The 22,869-nt window shown below is 34.5% G+C and overlaps 1 protein-coding gene across 1 annotated transcript; it reads right to left on the bottom strand.

Annotated features, from left to right (window-relative positions):
- Nucleotides 1-1,289: 1,289 nt before the first annotated feature.
- Nucleotides 1,290-20,717, bottom strand: LOC140770122 (trafficking protein particle complex II-specific subunit 130 homolog). Its single transcript, XM_073111131.1, has 21 exons — nucleotides 20,541-20,717; nucleotides 17,899-18,128; nucleotides 17,603-17,784; nucleotides 16,999-17,182; nucleotides 16,781-16,871; nucleotides 15,797-15,957; nucleotides 13,088-13,177; nucleotides 12,790-12,948; nucleotides 12,405-12,466; nucleotides 12,175-12,265; nucleotides 10,804-10,961; nucleotides 10,465-10,684; nucleotides 9,054-9,599; nucleotides 8,607-8,819; nucleotides 7,924-8,308; nucleotides 7,747-7,837; nucleotides 7,552-7,636; nucleotides 5,473-5,656; nucleotides 3,208-3,479; nucleotides 1,898-1,988; nucleotides 1,290-1,806 (listed from the first exon to the last, which is right to left on the bottom strand). The coding sequence occupies exons 1-21, from the start codon at nucleotides 20,602-20,604 to the stop codon at nucleotides 1,631-1,633; spliced, it is 3,735 nt and encodes a 1,244-aa protein (XP_072967232.1). The 5' UTR covers nucleotides 20,605-20,717; the 3' UTR covers nucleotides 1,290-1,630.
- Between the last annotated feature and the right edge of the window lie 2,152 nt (nucleotides 20,718-22,869).

Genomic DNA, 22,869 nt, shown 5'->3' with positions numbered 1-22,869 from the left:
TGGAAGACAGAAGAGTGAGTAGTATGGAATGATGTGCCACCAGATATTGATGCTGCCATGATTTGAACCTGAGAAGTAACATACTGAGGCTATTTCGTTGGCAACACTAGTCATTCTTATCACTATGGATTATAATTAATTTTGTAAATCTACATTTAGATGTCTATCTCCTTGTCTTCATTAATTAATTTTTTAACATCACTAGCTCATGGGATAATCACATTCCCAAAATCGTATGATGTGAAACTTCTACTTCTACTCAAATTTAGCCCATTACCAAATCACCATTGAGAGTGTACCTAAGAATCCTAAATTTTATTCAAGAAAACATGTCAATATATAAATAAAAAATATCTCTTCATTTCCACATCATGCTATCTATATATATTACTACTCATGAGGTTAGCATCTTTTGATCAAGTTTGTGACCTCCCTTTCATCAACAAGAATTGACGAGAAAATGTCACACTAAGTTGAAATGAGAGCAAGATTCTTATTGAATTTGAACCAAATTGATTGAGTTAGCTTAGAAATAATCCTGCAGACAAAAGTCTCTTAACATTACGATATACCTTAAAATTATATTAATGAAAACATGCCGCGGAAGTGGAGAACTTCACCAAAGAACTTCACCAAAGAACTTCACCAAAGAACTTCACCAAAGATTACCCTAGAGATTGATATTGATGGGAGAAAACAACTAGGAAAGATATGCCATCTTTCCTCGTGTAGATTTTGTAGTTGATGTGTATTTATATAGGAGGTTACATTTGGTGTTATGTCCCAAAATATGAGATGGGTTTATTTGTATGGAATATACAGTGCCAAGACCTTTATCAATAGCTAAAGGGTATTAATCAATAGAACTCTGCATTAAATAAATATTTAATTCGATGTTTATGTGTTGCTTTTAATGTCCCAAAAATTCTGTTACTTTTAAAAATGTAAAAAAAAAAAAAAAAACTAACCAAAATACCGCTCACGAGCCACTGCATCATCCTTTTACATGACAAGAAAACTATAGTCTTTTAGTAAATAATTGAAAACTAAGTAAAATGGTAATATTTTTCCACTGTAACAATAGATTGGTCAAAACCTCCACAAGATATTTCACCATTATAGTGGCAACTGTATGACCACTGCTAGAAAACATCTCTCTCGCTATATATATATATATTCCTTTTCTTTCTGTATCTAGAGTTTGATTTCATTCTTTAGTGGTAAACATGGATAACTACTTTTACAAGTGACCAATTCTCCCCCAAAATATTTGGCACCAGACAAAGAAGTAGACACGAAATTTATCATGAAAAACTCGAGTTCTGCAAGGAGACAACCATACTCTAGAGGCTCCATTTAGATTGTTGACTGGCGAATGACCACTCAACTTGCATCCATCCAGGGTTTTAAGCATTTACTCGACCAAGACAAATGGAAATAAAGAACAAAACTTCACAGATTCATAAAAGGAAACTAACAAAAGACCTTGAATATACAACCTCAGGAGTACTAAAACAAATGAACAAGAAAGATCAAGATGAAAATTCGTGAACAAGTATACGCTGGAGTGCAATATGAAAGACTATCTATGAGAATCATGCTAGCACATAATATATAAAGCTAATGAGAATCACGCCGGTATGCAATATGAAGAGCTAAGAATAGGTGGGAGGACACAGACGAGGTGAGGACCTGCTGGATTGCAGCTAATGTTTGCATCACCAACATCAGGCAAACCAAGCTGTGGCGGGCGCACGTATCCGGACACCAGTGGCACACAGGTAACTGTGACCTCTATCCTCGAACCTGCAGTTCTGCTAATATTAGAACTGGGTGTGCATAGAATATCCACAAAGAGATATCGGAGATGAAGATGGAAATGAGTTATAATACAGGCCTTGTGTTTTTGACAATGATACATGTCCTCTTTTCCTGCCAGCAATCATCCAGTTCTGTGGGTTGGCATCAACTTCATACAGCACCTCAGCCTGTCAAGCAAATAGTGCTTAATATTCATCAATTCCAAAGCAAGAAACAGATAGAACAATTGCATCTTTGTTTGAAACCTGTTTATGCATGTACATATGCTAACATCTTTTGATTCCCAGAAGCAAAACCAGGAGGCCCATTCACTAAATTTGTTTTGGAACAGGCACCTAAATAGTTTCTTGCCTATCTGCTATGATAGTGGGCAAAGCATCCTCCTGGATGGTTCCAAAAATCATGTCCAAAAGGTTAAATGAGTCTTTTAAGTGCTTTGGTTACCATTAGGCTGACAATACCATCAGAGAGTTCTTTTCACCAAAAGAAGAGAAAGAAAAAAACACAAAAGAGGATTAAAGGGTGTACATTATTGATTAAAATACATCCAATTACTCTTAGTAAGTTAGTAGCCTACAACCAAATTCTAAACTTCATAGTTGAGCAGTTGATTTATTTATCAGAGAGTGCTAGATGCATTAAATTATCAAAGCAAACTATGATTCTACTTTGAGCATGAGATTTTAGAACCTTTATGTCAGTCTGGTTATTAGAGAACTCTACAAGAAGAAGAAGAAGAAGAAGAAGAAGACGAACAGAACTTTTAGTCCCAACTATTTGGGGTCAGATATATGGATCTTGCTTCTCCATTCTATTTAGTGCATTGGTTTGTGCCGACTCAAGCAATATCATATCTTCGTTACCTAATTTCCTAGTGGGTTTTCCTTTCCTTCTTAAGAACCTTCTATTTGAATGAAGACACTCCTTTTTATGGGTGCATTATGTGGGTCTTCCTTGGACATGTCCAAATTATCTTAATCTATTCTTGCATAATTTTTCTTACTACACCTAGCTTTTGTCCAATATAATCATTTCCCTGTTCCATCTTTTCTGGAAATGCCACATAACCACCTTCACACCCTCATCAAGATTGGGTATACCCAACCTATGATGAATATGTTGATTTCTAGTTGCCCAATATTCTAATCCATAAGAATTGTCAAGCCTATGGCTGTTCTATAAAAATCTACTTCCAACATAAGGGGCATACAATGATCACACAACACACTAGAATGAATTATCACACAACACACTAGAAGCACTTCTCCATTTTAATCATTCCAATTTAATTCTATTAAAAGAGAAAAGAAAATCCAAAACACAGCTAGGGAATATAGAAGTCTGAGTATTTCAAATTTCAAGAGAAAAATATTGTGCAGGACTTACTCGGTTTTCATCTATATTTTTCAATCTTTCAACTCTCCATCTCATATTGACCAGCTGTCCAACTCTCAAGCAATCACATGAAAATGGAAGAAAGCCAACTGCTACACATGGATCAAGTACAGGGCGTTGCAAAACAAGTGCACTCTTGAACAGAAGCTCTCCATGATTTCCAGGTTTAACTGACACCGCTGTATGCGCTCCAACAGTTCTGTCCCCAATAATTCCATATTTAATGTTTAGTAAGCTGTCTGTTTGTACTCCATCCTCCTGATCTGCATAATTTAACATTCTTTTTTAACTAATCTAACCAATTCATGTGAACAACCAAACAAGATGTTACGGAAAATAACCAGCAATGAAGGACATCAATTATGTGAATAGAGTCAACCGGAAGGAAAGAATACAAGACATCAAAAAATAATAGTAAGTTAGAGCCATATCAATAGTCTGAACCATCATGTCTAGAAAAGTAACAGAAAGCTATAGGAATACAAGCCAAAGCTATGCTCACAATTTTCCTTCTCTATTGGGTAAAAGGTACAATCACACTCTGTAGCTAATATTTCAGTCATTTTATTAGAATTGTTGTTACCTGTTAGAACAGCATAATCTTAAACTTAAAAGAGGACTGTTGTTTATTTATAAGAATCTGTATAGGATAAGGCAATAGATATGAATGAACTCTGTTTATAACCATCACTAATGTTTTTTACCAACAAGGATGCACCATAATTTAGTTCTTCAAGATGAGATCCAGCAGCCAATAATAACTGAATTATCAAAATCAGAAATAGCAGTAAGAAATATGTACACTAAATAGACAAAAGCACGACTGACATTTCTCATATAACCAATCCAAAAATAATTGAATCCTCTATCTGCTCCCATCCAATTAATGGACTCATCCAACAGCAACAGTTTTTTATGAACTTCCTCACAAGGACTATCAAGTTTCTTCTGAACCTCCTTTAAAATTCAAGAATCTAAGGATCAGCATTTCACTTTTCTTTTCTTGCCCACCATATCAGATTGATTTTTGCAACATCTACATTGTTCTAATATGATTGCTTGTCTAGATCAGACTAAAATTCATGACATACACAGTGTTCTTGTATGTTTGCTTGTCTACCCTCTCTATAACCAAAAATTCTGATCAATGCTACCATTCCAGTCTTGTCATCGACTTTTTTATAAATTTCCTTCACACCTCAAAGATGCACAAAGAGTGCACAGAAATTACAAGCATCTTGTCCACTTAAGAACTATAAAGTACCAGTACATGGTAGCATTAATGCACAACATATAGAAGGCATGGAAAAAGTTGTGCATATCAGTATGTCACAAAATCAAAAAGCCGAGCACCAATAGTGATAATCTCTTCTCATCCAGATCAACATTCTAATAGGCCTGTGGCATGTGGGCGGCAATGGCACCACATATATACACGTGAAGCCACATATAAAATTGTGTAGACTGGGCCGCATTTAGAAATTCCAGATTATGAAAACTTGAGTACAATATACTGGCTTAATTAGCAGTTCTTCCTTGGCAAAAGTCAATTGAAAAATTAGTTCATGTTTGTCTAACAGAGACCACTAGGGACCTTGTAGGTGGCAGTTTCTTTCTCATCTGCTGGAAGCATAATAGATTACTTTCTTATTTTTCAATGAACAAGAAAGCCAAGAAAATATTTTAATATCACAACTTTGATTCTTGATGAAAAAAAAAAAAAAAGAATCAGATTGAAGTTTATCTACAACAGGTTTTCATAATTATCGACAATTTAGTAATTTGGTAGGTAAAGTTTAAGTTACCAAAGAACGAAGTTACAATTTATCACTCATATTAAAGATAAGGTTATTTGACTATTTTAGGATATAGGGCTCGAATTATAAATAGTTGAAAGAAAAGGTTTGAACTGTGAAATTGAAATTTTCCTTTATTTTTTTTGAAAGGATATACACCTATTATAATGGATACAACTTAGAGCACAAAAGATGTATCATTATTTATATCAAGCAATAAATATGAATGACTTTGTCCCAGACAAACAATAATAAACTAAACTAAGCAAAGATTGGTAATATGAACCCATATTATACTAGTTCAGAATAACGGCATACTTTGTATCATGCATGATAACCTATACAAATGGCGTAATAAGTTGAAAGTGCAATGTGAATATTCCAGAAGTTACCCTTATAATAATCACTAACTTCGACAGCCAAACATATTCTCTAAGTTAAACGAATGTGAAAATTTTACCTCTGGTATTAGCTAAGCGTATAGTAAATAAGATTCCTGCTGTAGAAGATGGAGAGATAACAAGGGGGAAGAAACTTGAGGTTGGTCGTCCATCACCCTTGCCTATGTGGACAAATCCAGCTTGAAGATCTAGCCATGCATCGTATAAGTTCAGAGTAGCCTTCACTTGGGAGTGCAATATCACCTAGATATTCAGACAGATTGAAAAAGATCACCAAAATAAATTTCAATGAAGATCATTAATTCTTTCATACTTTTTGGAGAGGTTACAACATTGTGTACAATTGTACTAAATACTAATGCAAACCAGTAATCCACGTAAGAGAACTTTCTCCCCAAACTACTTCATGTACACAGCAAAAAAATTTCTTCATAAACAAACCTATTCGTCTCATTCTTTTCCTAGAAAGAAGGGTTGTGATTACCATTGATTTCTGTTCCTGATAGCTGGGGTCAAAACAGCTCAGCTCAAAACTAACGGCAGCAGGATAGTGCTCAGCTCAAGCTCGAATGAGCTGTGGATTATATGAAGCTCAAGGTTGGCTCGCCCTTAAAGGCTAAAGCAACCATGCTCAAGCTTGGTCTGCAAAACAAAATTCCAAGTATGGGTATAAACAAGGGGAGCTCGAGTGACCTCAACCTAGCTAAGCTTGGTCAAAATCTATTGGACACAGGTTCAAGCTTGAACTGATCAAGTGATCCAATGGCTCGTTGGCAATCTCTATACCAAGCTGGCTCAAATTTGACTCAATCGGCTTGGTTTCATGGTTTATTTTGGTTCAAACCTCAGCTTCTCACTTTTTCTTAAAATGTCTCTGCATTTTTAAAAACAAATACATTTGACACTCTGGGTTTAATAACTCACTTCACTTTAACATAAAAGTCAAAAGAGAAATATTCGATCATATTCAAGGGTGATATTTTAAAAAAATATTACCCTCATCAATGCTCATAGTGAGCTCATATGTAATGGTTTTACTTTCACAATTATATCATTTTTGTTTTAATTCTTCCAACTAACTTTTATATTTTCAATTTCAAATTATTCCTATGTCGATGGGTATTCAAACTGTTCCCTGAGCAAGGTATTTTAAAAATATTAAAAGTTTGGTTAATTAATTTTTGATTTGGTAAAATTTGGGTATTATGATGGTAATGGTAGGGTGTAAATTGGTCTTTTTTTTGGGGGGGGGGGGGGGGGGGGGGGGGGGTAAGAGATAAGGGCTTCTTTATAAAAAGTGATAAGGTAGAGTTCGAACCATAAAAATTCATAATGCAAGGGTTTTTTGAAATTTTCCCAAAATTTTATATCAGTTTGACACCCCTAATTCCAAGTCGACAAGTAGCACATTTAAATCTCTAGAACCAACATGTTCATGTGCTTCTGAATCACCATAACAGAGCTGATGTAAGGTGTTGTTGAGTGAACAAATGGCCAATGTTATCATGTGAACCTAAATAGTCTTTGTTGAAATATTATAGAAAAGCTAAAATCTTATAGCAAGTGCCAGCTTTGAACCCATGAATCATGCATTGTACATAGCTCACATCAACTATACTACCATAAAAAATGTTAAAACTTAAAACTTCATGGACAAATATGTATAACCTAGGAAACATCACTACTTATATACTTACTGTTCAAGCTATTTCGAGAACTCAAACTCAGCTCGTTTATTAAACGAGCGAGCTCAACCCGAGCCACAACAGAGTCAAGCTTGAGCAGTTCCAAGTTTATTAGCTCATTCGATACCCCTATTTGAAACCTCATGAATGTTGCAAGTTGTACGTATTGTCCTTCCTAATTGAACCACCACAATATATAAGATTAATTGAGATGACCAAGTTTAAAGTGTAAACATGGATGTTAGGTGTGTGAATCTTGTGTGTTGATTTTTGAAAATCTCACGGAATAAAAGCGCTTATGATATCTTTAGTTCTTAAAAGTAAAAAAAAAACAGAAAAAGAATAAGTTAGGTAAAAGAAAGTCAAACACTCAACAGCCATTGAAAAAATCAGAATTATAATAGCCAATAACCACAACTTTCAAGAAACTTCTACAATGTTGAGAATCCATACCTGCAAAAGTAAAATGCCATCACTGCATTTATCTGCAATGCGTGTGGTGACATTGAATGGGTCAGTAAAATTCACTGCAATTGTCCTGGAAACCAAGTATATGGTGTTAAGATTACTTTGAAGAACTTATATCTCATTAATTAATAAACCTGACTCACGGAAAAAGAATGAATGAAATCTGAAAAGGAATTTTACCTTTCAAATATTTGATTGTGGAAAGCTCCAAATTCGAGTTTCAGAGCAATCATTCTCATTCCATCTACAATATTCTGCTTTTGAGGAAAGACTGAAAATAAACTAAAGTCAGAAATCTGGAACCTTACTCTACCCATATGCATGTGATACATATATCTTTAGCTATAATGAACAAACCTGCTGATGCTCCCCTTGAAATCCTGTCATCAATAGCACGAACAGGAAACCACACAATAGTAGTTGTATCACTAGCCCAATCAGGCAACTCTATTTTACCACTTTGAAGCAACACCTGTTCGAAAACTCTGGCAGAAGTGGCAGAGCTTGTAATGTTGGAGTCACCAGCATAAGTTGCCCTCTCCACAGCCTTTGAATGATCCTCTATTTCAATCATATGAGACTCCTCGATTATTAGCCCTGGACCCGTGTCTATATGCAAAATTGCACCCTTCATAGAGTAGTTTATTGGCTTAATAATTATCCCAAACCATTGGAGCTCATTCATAAGCAATGCAGATGATACTGCAGCAGTAATGTCAACCAAAGGTCTAGGCTTGAGCACCTAAAGAGCAACACCAAACAGTTAAATGCATAAGATGAACATGAACACTTAAATGGACTAGAGAAAATACTCTTTTGTTTGACTCCTGGCTTACTTTGTATAATATCTAATAATACTGAAATTATCAACTTAGATATAATAATACTGAATTATCGATGTTTAGATCGACTATCTTAGCCCATTAATTTTGTAGGAGTTGCAAGTTTCTCAACAACAAAGTTAACAAGTTCAGAAAATTAAACACCGCAAAAGATTTCCATAAAGTAACACAATACAAGCAAGCTTTTGAGTGTAATACCTTGAGGACAGGTCTTGTTGGCTTCTCATAACTCATGAAATCATCACTATCTTCAGGACCACCTTTAGAGAAGCCATGAGATCTGAATCGTAGATGGCCAATCTGTCCAGTAAGAGCACCCAAGACATAGGAACCAGGCTTTTGTGGGGGGATGTCAAGAGTGATGACATTTCTACCTGGTTTAAGTATATGAGCATCGGAACTCTCAATTGCCTACAAAACGGCAAACTAATCATATCCCTATGTCATAAAATTAAAATTGCAACTTACCGAATAAGCCACCTGACATAAAAAGATACATAACCAACCATGCCATCCCCTTCCCTCATCCCCCGAATTAATAGATTGTTCAGTATATATATGAAACCCAGGAAGACTTTGTAAATATGCCATCAAGTTTTTGTAGAATCAAATAATTTATAAAAAAATGAAAAACAGAAAGCATACCTCGGCACCTTCATCCACATTATAAGAAGCTGACAGTGTCAAACTAAGAGATTCGAGTGTAATATCGTCTGGAAAGCCACTCCATATTGTTACTGACAGTGTACCTGGATCCCCATCACATAGCTCAAGTGGCAGACCAGGATTTCCAGAAAATGTTATTAGAGATGAGACATCAAGTGGTACTGGATGCTTCATTTCACTATGAGCAAGCCTGACAACCTCTGACTGGAAAGCTTGCCGCTCTTTCTTCAAGAATAAATCATTATCCAAAGACAATAATCTAACACAAGAGGAAAGGTAGCCAGCTTCATCATTAAGAATCTTCTGGCATTCTGCGAGATTCGGAAGTACATCAGCCAATAGGTCTTGCCAGCCTTCACCAGCATAAAGTGCGCAAACTTTCTCATATGATTTTGCAGCCAAATCAAAGTTTCCATGCTTAAAAAGTATAGCTGCAATCTCTCCATCCAGGACAACACCATGCCTTTTCCACCAAGAACGGTGGTAATTTTCAGCAGCTCCTTTTGTAAGCTCCATATATTTTTGCTGAAAACACATTATGTAAGTGAATACAAGTTAGTTTGCTTTAATGGGTTTACTAATCAATTAGCCTCTTCTAGAGGCTAATAGCATGGACGTTTGCAAACTTCTATGGCAATGAAATCAAATTTGTAACCAAAAGCATACAAATTAAACATGACAGAACATCCGAACTAGTTTATACACCTGAAGACAAATCCTGCAACGAGTGGTCTCTGGCTCTCTGTCATTTTTTGCTAACTAGAATTAAAGCTCGGAGCTACGGAATCTATTGAATTAGCTCCCAAATTTAAGGTGCATAAAGGGTTTATACTTCATAAATAGCTTGTATGTCTGTACATTTGAAGAACATTCCTCATATGTAATCTGTGGTGGTATAAAAAGTTAAACGAGCAGAGATTGAGATCAAATAAATAGTGTGCTGTCATCTCCATCAATGAAATCCAGATGTGCAGTTCATGGCAGCTGTACATTCCGAGTATGAAAAATGTAGATAAAGAAAATGCCACATTTGAAAAGAAGTTATAAAATCATATAATCTTCTATCACGAGGAAACAAATAAAAGACATCATCACTTATGTTTTTCCCCAGAAGTAGGGGAGGATAAAAGGTTCCACAAGAAGAAAAGATGGGCTTATTTGACCAGCTATGATAGATCAGATATCAGCCATCTAGGAGTTTGTATCAAATTAGGGAACAAAGTGAAATAATCTTCGTCTCTGATATCAAAGGGATAAACAAATTAGAAAAGATAAAAATGCTCAATTAGATCCGAAAAGAATGTTATTTAATTGAAGCTATTTTATTCAACCTACTGACAGAGGGGAAAACATGTAAATAGCTCAATATTAATGCAAAAATCTGTAGTACCTCATATTCCTGCAGTGATGATAGTGAACTCAATAAATCGAGATTAGATATCGTCCGTTTCAGTGCATGCTCTGCTGCAACATGGATCTCTGATAATCTCATAGGGCGATCAAGTGACAATGAGCCTTCAGAAGTTGCTGGTACAGAGTGTGTCCTTGACATAGTAGCACTTGCATTAGTTTTACTGGGAGAGAACCTTGAATTTCCATCCAGACCTGAGCTGCCCACACAATGCAACATAAATGGAACACAATTGAAGCTTGATATTTTTGAAGTTAAAGAAGAACATCTATGAGACAAAATCAAACCATATATTATCATGGTCTAAGCAATCATTACCCATCATTATGATGACTCTCAAGTAACTCAGACAAATTTCCAATGGACAGGGCAGCTCTACGACGATTAGCCTCCCGTAAAAGTAAAGAAGGTTCTAGTGGCAATGCTTTCCTGTGAATGTTGAAGTGCTTTACTCTATGATTTTCTTGAAGAAACATCTGCATTCAGAAGAAAGCACAACTTCAATATACTTAATGTGAATTAAGCTGCTGTCAGATGTCATTTTAGAGGATGGTACAAAATATAGCACTTCCTTCAACTTATCTTGATCTTTTAGTTGCAGTATGAAGAAGTTATCTACAGTACAAGAGATGTTCACACAATAGAAGTTGCTTGCTTTGGAAGTTAATTCAACCTTGCAATTAAAAACAGAAACTAAGCTTCCCTTCCCTGTCCATGAGCCATCAAGTGATTATCAAGTTTCTGTGGATTTATTGTCGTAGTGTACTGTGTGATCTCCAAACTAAAATCACTCATAGATGGCTGTATAACATACCGGAAGAGTGTAATACATAGCATCCTCAGGTTTTCTAGGCAATTGCATAGTCAATAAATAACCATGAAGTAAAATTTCTATAGTCAAGCTTGCTCATAATAAACTTCATAAAGGTGCTGAACTTAATTCTATCAGGCTTGCGAGTAAGCATGACCGATTTGCGTCCTTCCTTTCAATTGCTTGTGGATAGAGTCCAGGTGTTTTACTACTTATGTACTTAGTACATTGAGATTTCTAGAAAGAGTAGGTTTACCGGCAAAGATGGCATGTGCACAGGAGGTGCTGCATAATAGTAATACCCCTGAATGCACAAGTCTTCTACACAATATGCACCTCATATGGAACAAAATCCAACTACATTAAGTATGAAGCTAATAGCAGCTAAACATTTCGGTAGGCCCAAGGCATGGATTTGAATTAACAAGGTGGAGGTTTAATATTTAATAGACAGATAGGTCTGGTAGGATTTGAACTCCATATCTCTTGCTTTGTTACCAAGTTGACTCATCGAAGGTCAGGTTGAAAAAGTGGCATTAGTTGATTTGCTAAGGCATGGAGAGATTTGTTCTACTAAAAAATTAAGCTTCAAATTTAGTTTGACAATGCACTAATTCTCTATGATAAGGCCAATAGAGAAATTAATGTGAGGATTTTAGAGTGCACAGAGTGCTTGTAAGCCAAATTTAGTTGTCTGTGGAATGCACTAATGCAGTCCACAAACAACTTCTGCTTTGCAACTGCAAAAGCAGTGATAGTTCATGATCATACAATTAAATTCTCGTCAGCAGAATATTAACACAGGAAGGAACTTTATGATGTAAAAATAATGTACTTATAATAACAGAGTGTGCTTTTCAGCACAAAGGAGGACTTGCCTTCTCCTTTGAAAGAACTTCAGCCGAAGCATCAGGTGGAACTGAAGGCCATGTAGCTGGTTTGGGCCAGGGCAGCATGCTTAGAGAAGCACTGACAGAAGAAGATTGATGACAGAGATCCGTGTTAGATGACACCAGAAACAAAAGCTTCAGGCAGGCAAAGATCAAGCAGATCATAAAACAGTAGCAATATGAGAAACTGAAAATATTTAGGTTAGCCAAATCTATACCTGTTAATTGGACTCTTTTCCATTTCAACTCCATAGCCAATAAGATATGCAAGTCTCATAAACTGCAATATCCATCAAGATCATCTTATAAAACAACCGTGAATGCAGTAAATACTAAATACAAGTTCAAAACTTCAAAATATTGCCTATAACTAGAATAATGAATATTACTTGCTAAATTTCAACTAGTAAAAGATGCAAGTTGACATGTTCAGCTGTTTTAGCATCACAAAACACTAAAACAGCAAAACAATTTATAAGATCCATGGAAACAAAAGCAACACAAATTGTTTAATTGTTTGGGCTCATGATATCCTAGTTGTGACAATCAAATGTTTGGCTAGGCTGCTTAATTGAGAAAATACAAGAAGAATATGATTCTCACCTTAACTCGGGCAAGTGAATAAAGGTCACCCTGAAGACGATAGAACTCTTTCTCAGTATCAGGTGCAAGTCCACCATCATAATGGGAAGTTGTTGAATTTATTAAAGCCAAACAAGCAGTTATAACCCAAACTTCTTGAAAGCAAAATGATAGCAATTTCTGAGGGAAAAAACAGACAAAGGCTGGTATTACTCAGTAAGAGAAGTTTCTAATTCTGCAAACCAGTTCTTCCTGTAATATTCAGTTGATAGAAATACGAAGGATGACTAGAATAGGAACGAGGCAAAAGATATATTACTTCATGCATGGCTAGCGTCTTTGAATAGCTGATGATAAATGAGTAGCCCCTTGCAGCAACCTCAAGTGGACGATTCAATTTAAACAATAGCTGCAAAATAAGAAGACATCTCAATTTGAGTGAACATAAAAAAGGAACATAATTATGTTTAAAAAAAGATCGAAAATAGTTAGGCTTATAGATCGAAAACTGCAAGTCTAAAACATAAAGTACTATCATATCATAAGATAAGCACATAAAACTGCTGGAATTTCTATTGAAAACATCACAAAGCTAACTTTTGGATAAAATAAGCTGGTATTATTATATATGAATGTATGTCTGTATATGTCTTGCATAAATATGTGGACGGGTACATAGGTGCATAGACTGTAGATAGGAGAATTTAGAGTTTTACATATAGCTTAAAAGCAAGGATGGCTATGTCGATGGAGTATCGGCACACGGCACTGATGCATGCTGAACCGACATGACCTTGTGCTGACCTGTACCAATCCGGATGAGTTTTTTTTATTTTTAATTTTGTTTTAACACTTTAGAAACTAACTTGGGGTTTGCAAATAATAGATTAATTCAATTTAATAGATGTATTATTTATAAGGGTCTTTCTTTAGTGCTAGATCTATAAAAAAAAATACTCTTTGAAATGTAGGAATCAAAGGAAAATCATGATTTCCCCAAAAACTCCCCTAAATTTTAAAAAATCAGAATTAATATGTTAAATTCATTCAAATTGGTCAAAATTGGTTGGAAACCAAGGATGGCTACACTTATGGCACAACCTATGCTGCAAGAGTAGAGGCTCCACCCACCGTCAACCCCATGCAAGAGAGGGAGAGAAAAAGGAAAGGGAGAAGAAGGCTACTCGCTTCTCCCCTTTGGCCATTTGTCATTGCCCTCACCACCCGCCCTTGCCCTTCACATGCCCTAGCCCGACAAGGAAGAAAACGATGATGGAAGCAGGCCAAATAAAAACTATCCAATTTGCGGATATAACTTAAGTTGCAGATCGCCGCTATTTGGCGAGAGAAGGGGTAACATCCGGCACCCCCCCCATGCCACGTGTCGGTATGCCGGCAACACGACGATCCTTGATAGAAACATATTAGATTAACTCCACATGAGTCGATTAAAACCCAAATTTTATAATTTTAGGGTTAAAATTTCAGTATTGTTAAATTTCCCTCAAATTGTAGAAAAAAATCTGAAATTGATATGTCAAATTAATTAAAATTTATATAAGAACATGTTTGATTAACTACATTCAACTAGGTATTGGTTTTTATATTGAACTATTGTCAATTAATGAATATATTCAATCATATTATATATTAAATACTGTTTTTACTTGACTATTGTAATATCTTTAATAATAGGTCATTTATAAAAATAATATAACATTAAAAGAGTCTATCGTAAACTTTAATTACATTATGAAGTGTTAACTCATTAATATTAGTTTTACTAAACATATTCAATCATATTATGTGTTGAATAATATTTTTATTAGATTATTGATATATCTTTAAAAAAATAAGTCATTTACAAAAATAATTTAAAGGATAAAAGACTCTAATGTAGGTTTTAGTACATATATTCTAATCAAAAACTAAATATTGGTATGCTAAAGATCCAAAAATATCTTTAAATACACTAAAAATTTTATTAAAAATGTGCCAAATGCACACCAGTGGCACGCAGGGGCGTGCCGACTGGGAATCGGCACAGCACATGCCTTTGGCACAACCATCGTTTATTCAAAATAAAGACTAAGGATTATCATGCCGAAAACATTAAAAATATCTTTAATACACCCTAATAATTTATTAGAGGTTGTCAAAGGCATGTCGGGAGCATGCTGATGAGAGATTGGTGCCCATGTGCCTTCAGTACGACCATCTTGCTTAAAAGTGTTGATGTTGTAAATTCCAGATATAAACTATCGACTCTAACTAGAAGATCTGAATGCTTTACATCATATATAGAAAATTATTATAACAAGACTATTTTCTTAAAACTGTGATGCACAAGATACATATATACCCAGCTTTGGAAATGCAAAACTTTTGGGACTTACAGGAACTTTGATGCACATCATTGACCATATAAGTTTCCAAATATTTATAAACGTAATCTTTTGGACTTTGCAAGTCAGATCATATGATCAAGGCTGTGTTTACAAGATACGAACTATTATGTATATGAACATTACACACATAAATAACACATAAAAATATACCTATCACTAAGATTCTCAAATGAGAAAATGCAAATAGAATAGTTCCATGCTGCTTTAATCAGTGAACTATGGGGAAAAGGGAAATGATGAAATCCAGATTCCAGTTGAAGCAGTTAAAGTATCAACAAGTAAAATCATCAATGGTCATAGCTAGCTAAAAGCAACATAGGATAAAATTTTAGCGACTCTCCAATGAAGGTCAATCAATTGACCTATGATAGAGAGCTTTGAATGTGAAGCTTCATTGCAAAAGCTAACTCAGAAAAATCTTTCAGGGAGAAATATATTAAGATAAAGATGGAAAAGGACTGGCCAACATAATGTTAGTTCTATACAAGAAATACATAATGGACAATTGATCTAATTTTGCATGCTTCCTCAGAGTACCATTTAACTTTAAACTTTTCACGATAGCATTAATTATATTGAGCAAAGCAAGAGAATACTGCAGAATATAATAATGGGCACACCTTTGATTGGCATGCAAAAAGATATTGTCTAAATTCAAACTCTCTAAAAGAATCATCCTGAACGATTTGCGTTAATATTTTGAAACCAGGATTCAGCAGAGCAGCCTGGTCATCACCACTTTCCAACCCTCCAAAATCTCTGTGCTTCCCAGGAGCATTTACTGCATATGAGAAAAAGCATGAGTGAGGCTAATGATGAGGTAAAAACAGGTCAAGGAACTATGTTCATGACTATATGACAATAGCCCATTATCACACTAAGGAAATGTACTAGTTTCTCCACAATATTGGTAAAAGGTTTCATCCTTCTCAACCAAAATTCAGAGAATGGGAAAAGAGATGTGAAAAGGAAAGCTCAAAAAAAGAACATCTCAAAAGATAAGAAACAATAATTGCTTGATCTGATGAATCCACAAAATCAGTTGGTATATGAAGATTGTAGGTCAAGGTAAACATGTAGCATCAAATTTATCATACTGTCATTATTTATCCAAAAAAGGAAGGTAAAAAGGAAAAGAAAATCTAGAATTGAGGAGGTCCAATGTCAAATTCTATAGTTTGAAGAGCATCCATAGCTATCAAGCCTTGTCCAATTAATTAAATTTTAATTTATATCCACTGAGAGACGTACTGTAGAGCTATTTTGGTAGACTAACTTATAATTTTGATTTGAGAAGTTTTCAAACTTTCAACATTTCTAGTTCATAACAGATGAATCAATCTGGCCACTTTTGTGAAAGGACAGACAAAAACTTGTTATCTAATGTCAAATGACACAAATCCATGTATAAACGGAGAAGAACCGAACCATTATTCAATCAGCAATAATTATCTAACCACAAAAAAGTTATAGTGCAGCAGTGATATGCAGTTTGAAGCATATATATTGGTAGTCTATTGTGAACATCATATATTCACCTAGAAATAGATAAAAGTCAAATAATAACAACAATGAAGTGAACAAGAAAATAAATGTGCAGTAACCTGTTTCTAGATAACAAAGTTCCAGCTCATCATATTCACGTAATGAATCTTCATGAAGATGAGCCATCTCAAACATGAAAGCCAAGCTTTCCTGGAACAAAAGATATCAACTCCAAAGGCAAAGCTTAAAAAAAAGTTTCAGAGAAAATTGAAACAGACAACAGCTAACCCTTTCTTCACTTGAAATTGTTGACATCAAGTAAGTTTGGTCAACATACCTTCAAGATAAAGAAGTTGCAAAAGTTCCACACTGGCATAAAACGTTGTTCACTAAGCTTGCGAATTTCCTCTTCATAAAATTGAACACGTCTATCCAACGTACTCCTGATAGATTCCACAATTTTGGAATCCAAGTCTTCCCAAAAGCTTGCATCAGCTCCATGTAAGTCCAATTTGCAGCATCTGAATAAGACATGGGGAATTCAAAATTTGTTCAGCTACCTAGATTAACAAATTCAATCCTTTCATAAGAGAAAAGGACAGAAGAAAATATCAACAAAGTCAAACAAATTCAGCAAAACTGGCTCAGTTAAACAGATAAAAATGAAGTTGGTGTGCTTCCTGCTATTACAAGTTTACAACTGGTATGACTCAAATCAGATAGTAGCTGGGCCGAACTGTATTAAGAACTAAGGAAATGTGGAAAATTGAATTCAGCATGAGATCATTAAAATGTGGAAAGGAACACAAAGGGACAGAGGGCATCTTTAATGGAATAGGAATCATAGTTGAAAGAGATGATTCTGTGCCAACTTACAACTCTATCCATTATTAGAGTATATGATATTTTAAATATAAAAAGTAAATAATGATGTATTATACCTCTCCTTCTTTTTGGAGCTGAAATCAACTTCAAGTCTAGTATATACTTTTTTTGCCATTTTAGTTGCTTGGTCATTACTAGGATGAACCTTTGAGACGAATACAATGAACCACTCTCGATCATCATTTTGAACAATTAATTTGAGCCGTGGCTTAAGAATGGTCCTAAATTCATCAAGATCCTGCTCAAATAAAAGAGATAACCTGTAATTAACTCAAGAAAAGGGGTTATCAACTTATCATAACAATCAAGACACAGCAGCCTGCAGTAGGATCAATGTGAATGCCATGAATACCTCACAAGTAGCAAGAACAACAGTTGCATATGGTTCCCGGAACCAAAACACAGACTGCTCTTGTGGAAACCGACTACGCAGCCTTGCATCAGTAGTTAATATAAATTCAGCCGGTAATTTGTCCACATAAACAGGATTACGAGTCTTGTTATTTAGACAAGCCTTTGTTAATGGCAGACGTTGTTCAAAACTCTCTTTGACAGTAGGCCACAAGTCACTTACATCTTCAACTGGCACACAGAACAAGGATTACCACACATGAGCTGCAACCAAACTGATCATAAAAAGAACACTCCAAAAAAGAGAAAAAACAAATTCAGTCTGATGATATCAAGTAATACTGCTTGCTTCCATTTGGAAGATAAAAAGATCCACCTCAAATTGTGATGTGGATAACAACAAGAAGTAGGCCAGCATCATCTTATATGAATGTTATACACTGAGATATGCTGGCTTCAATTTATCTTGTACTATAAATAATGCAAAAGCCCCAAGGAATATCATGTGGCTTTGAGGTTTACAAAGTATAAAAAAAAAAAAAAGGAAGAAATACAATTTACACCCTTGTAATTAGGCTAAAAATTTAGAGTGTCTCCTGAATTTTATTTGTGTCACTTAACCCCCTTATAGTTCTAACATATATGCAATGCCTAACAAACATTAATTCTAATATAAAATGATAAAAATACCATTTTTTGTTACGTCAACTAATTATAAAAGTGCTTATTTTGCAAAAATTGTTTTTATCATATGCTTCATTCTTCTCAATCTGTCTTACTTTTATTCCACATTGTAAAAAAAATTAAAAAAGAGATAATGTAAGGCAAAATGGTCAAAAGTTTAATAATTTTAGTAGAAAATTACCATCACCATTAGTTTTGATAGAAAAACTAACAGTTTCACATTAACTAGGACTACAAAGGAATTAAGTGACACAAAGAAAAGTTAGTTAGAGATAAAATGTATTTTCTCCTAATAAATGAAAATAAAAAAAAATCTATACAACAATAATGTAGGTCCCACCACTAGAAAGCTCTTCATCTCAATTAAAAAGATAAAATGTATTTTCTCCTAGAAAAAATAAGAACTAAAAAAAAAATATCTATACAACAACAATGCAAGTCCCACCACTGGAAAGCTCTTCATCTCAACAATCTCAACACAACAAAGAGTAGGATGGAACGAAGGTGTCAAAGGGAACACTTTTGGACATGCTTTACACTTCCCTAGAAGGGTTACTACTTACTAGCATTTTGTTGTTTTGGGATAGCCACAATCTCAACACAACAAAGAGTAGGATGGAACGAAGGCATCAAAGGGAACACTTTTGGACATGCTTTTCACTTCCCTAGAAGAGTTACTAGCATTTTGTAGTTTTGGGATAGCCACTATCAAGTATGCCATGTACAAAGCAATTGTCAAATCTAATATGCATAAAACCAATGTTGAACAGGGCTAATTGTATATTGTTTTGTAGATGGGGAAATAATCATATATAATCAAATAATTCTAAACAAAGGTAATGATCATATAACACTAGTTATCATCAACCAGGCCTTTTACAACATTACATGGTTATCTAGAGCGGAGCTCAAAGATAAGAAGGATTTAAATTAATTGTCTACAACTAGCTCTCAACTCCATATCTTCCTCCTAGAAGTTGATGATAAAAATTCTGGCTATGGCAAAATTTGAAAAATGAAAATTTTGCCATCAGAGCTATATTAGTAGTTCAGTTCGTGCAACCTCAGAACAACATTTTCAAATGCCCTCTACACAAGGAAATAATCTAAACAAGTGGAAACAAGACAATATCTTTTCCAAATAGTTGCTTTTTACTCTTTGGCAACTCCATTTTGTGCCCTTGTGTTGTATCTTCTAACATTCAGTTTGAAGCTCATATGAAGGAGTGTTTAGCAAGGTAGCTTGACAAGCGTTTGAAGGCAATCGCCTTCATGCATAATTGCATATCTACTGCACAAATGCAAAGACGAGAAAGACTGGACACCATCGATTGGAGGATGTGATAGTGTATAATCAAGAAGTCTCACACCTTGAATAGGTCCTTAAGGAAAATGTAAACCTAGAGAAGGTACATTATTAACTTGAAAATTTTGATTTCCTAGCGGATTTGAATTAAAACGATGACTTACATAAAAACACAGAAATGCAGGCAATCAGTTAGCCGAAAGGAAAATTTAGAGCAATTTAAAGTATTAGTTATGAACTTTGCTAAACCGGAAAATAAAAAGATAAAACTAGGTCAGGTGGCTTGCAGATAAGAACTTAAAAGAGAAGTTCTAGACATGAACAACGTATAAGATAAAACACCAATAAAAGAACTTGTATAGGTGAAAAGGTAATAATTTTACCCCTTAGAGAGTGAATTTTGAGAAGATATAGATGGAGTAGATAGCAAAAAATTATACAAAGGAGCAAACTTGATAGTTGTATAGCAAAAGAAATTGGGGGCATAAGAAGCTCTTTTAACGAACGGAAAAGGCTGCAGCGCCCTAACAAGAAGAGCGAAACAGGAACTGGCAGATGGCTTCCGAGATCATGCGTCGGAACATCATCAGATCCACCAAGAAACAAGGACGCTACGGAAGAGAAAATAGGAGAGAGATCTAGGATTGCCTTACCGGCAATGACGAGGCGATCGCAGGAGCTCTTGATTGTCTGGAACTGCGCGAGGTAGTTAGCCATGGCGGATCACAGCGTCTGCATGGCCAATCCAAGCTCAGATCGAAGAATTTGGATCGGAGAAGTGAGAGGAGAAGTAAATCTGACGGTGTGCGGGAGAGTATTTGTTTCCAGTCGTTGGTAAGTAATCTTTGTTCAACACTATCGATCCGGGCGCAGTAGACGGGCGGCCGTCGGAGGATCAGAACTTGCAAATTTGACCCGAAACCCGATAACTAAGTTGGCGGATCCGGGTTGAGCAAAAATGGGTCTGCATGAGAACCTTCCAATTTCCAAACCAAAAACCAAGTGAAATAAAAAATTAAAAAAAAACTCCTAATCTAATATTTCTAGTTTAAAATTTGATTATTATATTTAGTAGTTTATTTGAATAGTGGTTATTTTCCGGAGACGTGATATTATAGGTTAGACTTTGGTTAATATGTCTAATGGTTTTATCTCACAATGAATATTATAGAATGAGGGTGGAATTGATATAACTTATTTTTAATACTAGAATAAGTTATTCTAATGTTTAGTTCAATATTAATATAAATAATAATTATTATATTTAATATGATATAAAGTTAATATTAAAATATTAAAGAATAATAAATTGTATTGGGTATTGGTGATGCTTTAAACCAAACAATGAAAATACCCATGAGTATATATTAAAGTAATAATAGTAAATAGTTTTTTTTAATAATATTATTTTTATTAAAAATATATACTTAAAATATTATATATATTCACACTATAAAGAAATGACTATGCACTACGAGATAATGTAGGATTATAAGTCTGTAGGAAAATAACCCCGCACTCTTTATATAAAATAATCGTGCACTAGATAAAGAAGCACTGCGGGGTAATGCGAGGTTACTAAAATAACAACGCACTAGAGGATATAAAGATGAACTACGTGATAATGCAGTTATAAGCCGCACTCTATGTAAAATAACCATGCACGTACTAAGAGAAAATCAAGAGACATTATAAGGCAATGTGTGGCTATAAACCCACACTCTATGTAAAATAACCAAGCACAATTATAAATAAATATACATTACAAGTTAATATAGTGTTATAAACCTGTACTACAGTGTAATGCGGAGTTATAAATCCTCGCTGCTGCAGTATAATGCAAGGTTATAAGCTCACAATCTATATAAAATAATCATACATTAGAAGAAACAAATATGCACTACGGGGTTACTACAGTATTATAAGCCCGCACTGCAGAGTATAATGTAAGATTATAAGCTCAGTACTGCAGCATAATGTAAGATTATAAGCTCAGTACTGCAGCATAATGTAAGATTATAAGCTCAGTACTGCAGCATAATATAAGATTATAAGCTCAGTACTGCAGCATAATGTAAGATTATAAGCTTGTACTTTGTATAAAATAATCATATACTAGAAAAAATAAATAGACACTACATGTTAATACAGGGTTATAAGCCTGCACTACAATATAATACGAGATTATAAATTTGCATTGCAGTGTAATGCACCCACCGTAAGAAACGTGTGCCGACTTAATATTTTTATTTTATTTTTACAGAATTTATTAGTTCAAAAAAATAAAATATAAATTGTATGTGAAATGACTAATATTTAAAATAGTAGATAGATGAGAAAGAAACTTAGATAGAAGAAATAGTGAAGAAAGAGAATATCAACCGCTGCTTAAATGTTGTTTAATCTATAAGTAAAATAGTAATCGTGAGTTATTATTACATTATTTTTTTAAATTATATACAATAAGATGAGATAAAATAATAAATTACTATATTAGAATAAGGTAAGATATTATTTAATTACTATCTCGAAATAAAGAGATTAATTTTAGAATAAATTTATTCTTATCACATAAGTGAAGGGAAACTAATATACTGGAAGATTCAGTTTGAAGAAGCTGCTACGTCAGATAGGTCATTCATATTCTCATCTACCTAAGGTGATGATCTTCTAGTGTGAATTCAATTCATCTAACAGAGGAGCTTATGTGTGTATAAGAATCAAGATGAAAATTGCAGTATAAAAAGTAGGTGGTAGAGAGTGAATTATAGGTAATCATGGACTTTAAGCATCTCTCTTTCTTCCTTCATATCAATGATAAATCTACAAGCCCAAGAAAGTTTATGCCAACTTATTTACCTTTCTGTGATAGGATTATTAATATATAGGGATATTATAACAATTTAAATATTATACTTAAGTTTGGATAGAAAAATAATAATAAATTTCATATTTATCTAAATCTCAGGAGACAAAGTAATA

This window comes from Typha angustifolia, chromosome 11, assembly GCF_048772165.1.
Source record: "Typha angustifolia cultivar Huaian chromosome 11, ASM4877216v1, whole genome shotgun sequence".
Lineage (NCBI taxonomy): Eukaryota > Viridiplantae > Streptophyta > Magnoliopsida > Poales > Typhaceae > Typha > Typha angustifolia.
Note: the sequence above shows the minus strand (reverse complement) of the source record. Positions and strands in the feature narration are given on the sequence as shown.

Coding starts and splice junctions, on each gene's coding strand:
- LOC140770122 (XM_073111131.1), bottom strand. CDS start 20,604: ATGGCTAACTACCTCGCGCAGTTCCAGACAATCAAGAGCTCCTGCGAT. Junction 10,962..12,174: donor AAGTTCTTTCAAAGGAGAAG/GCAAGTCCTCCT, acceptor TTCTGAATGCAG/ATGTTTCTTCAAGAAAATCA. Junction 7,838..7,923: donor TTCAAGGGGAGCATCAGCAG/GTTTGTTCATTA, acceptor GTTTATTTTCAG/TCTTTCCTCAAAAGCAGAAT.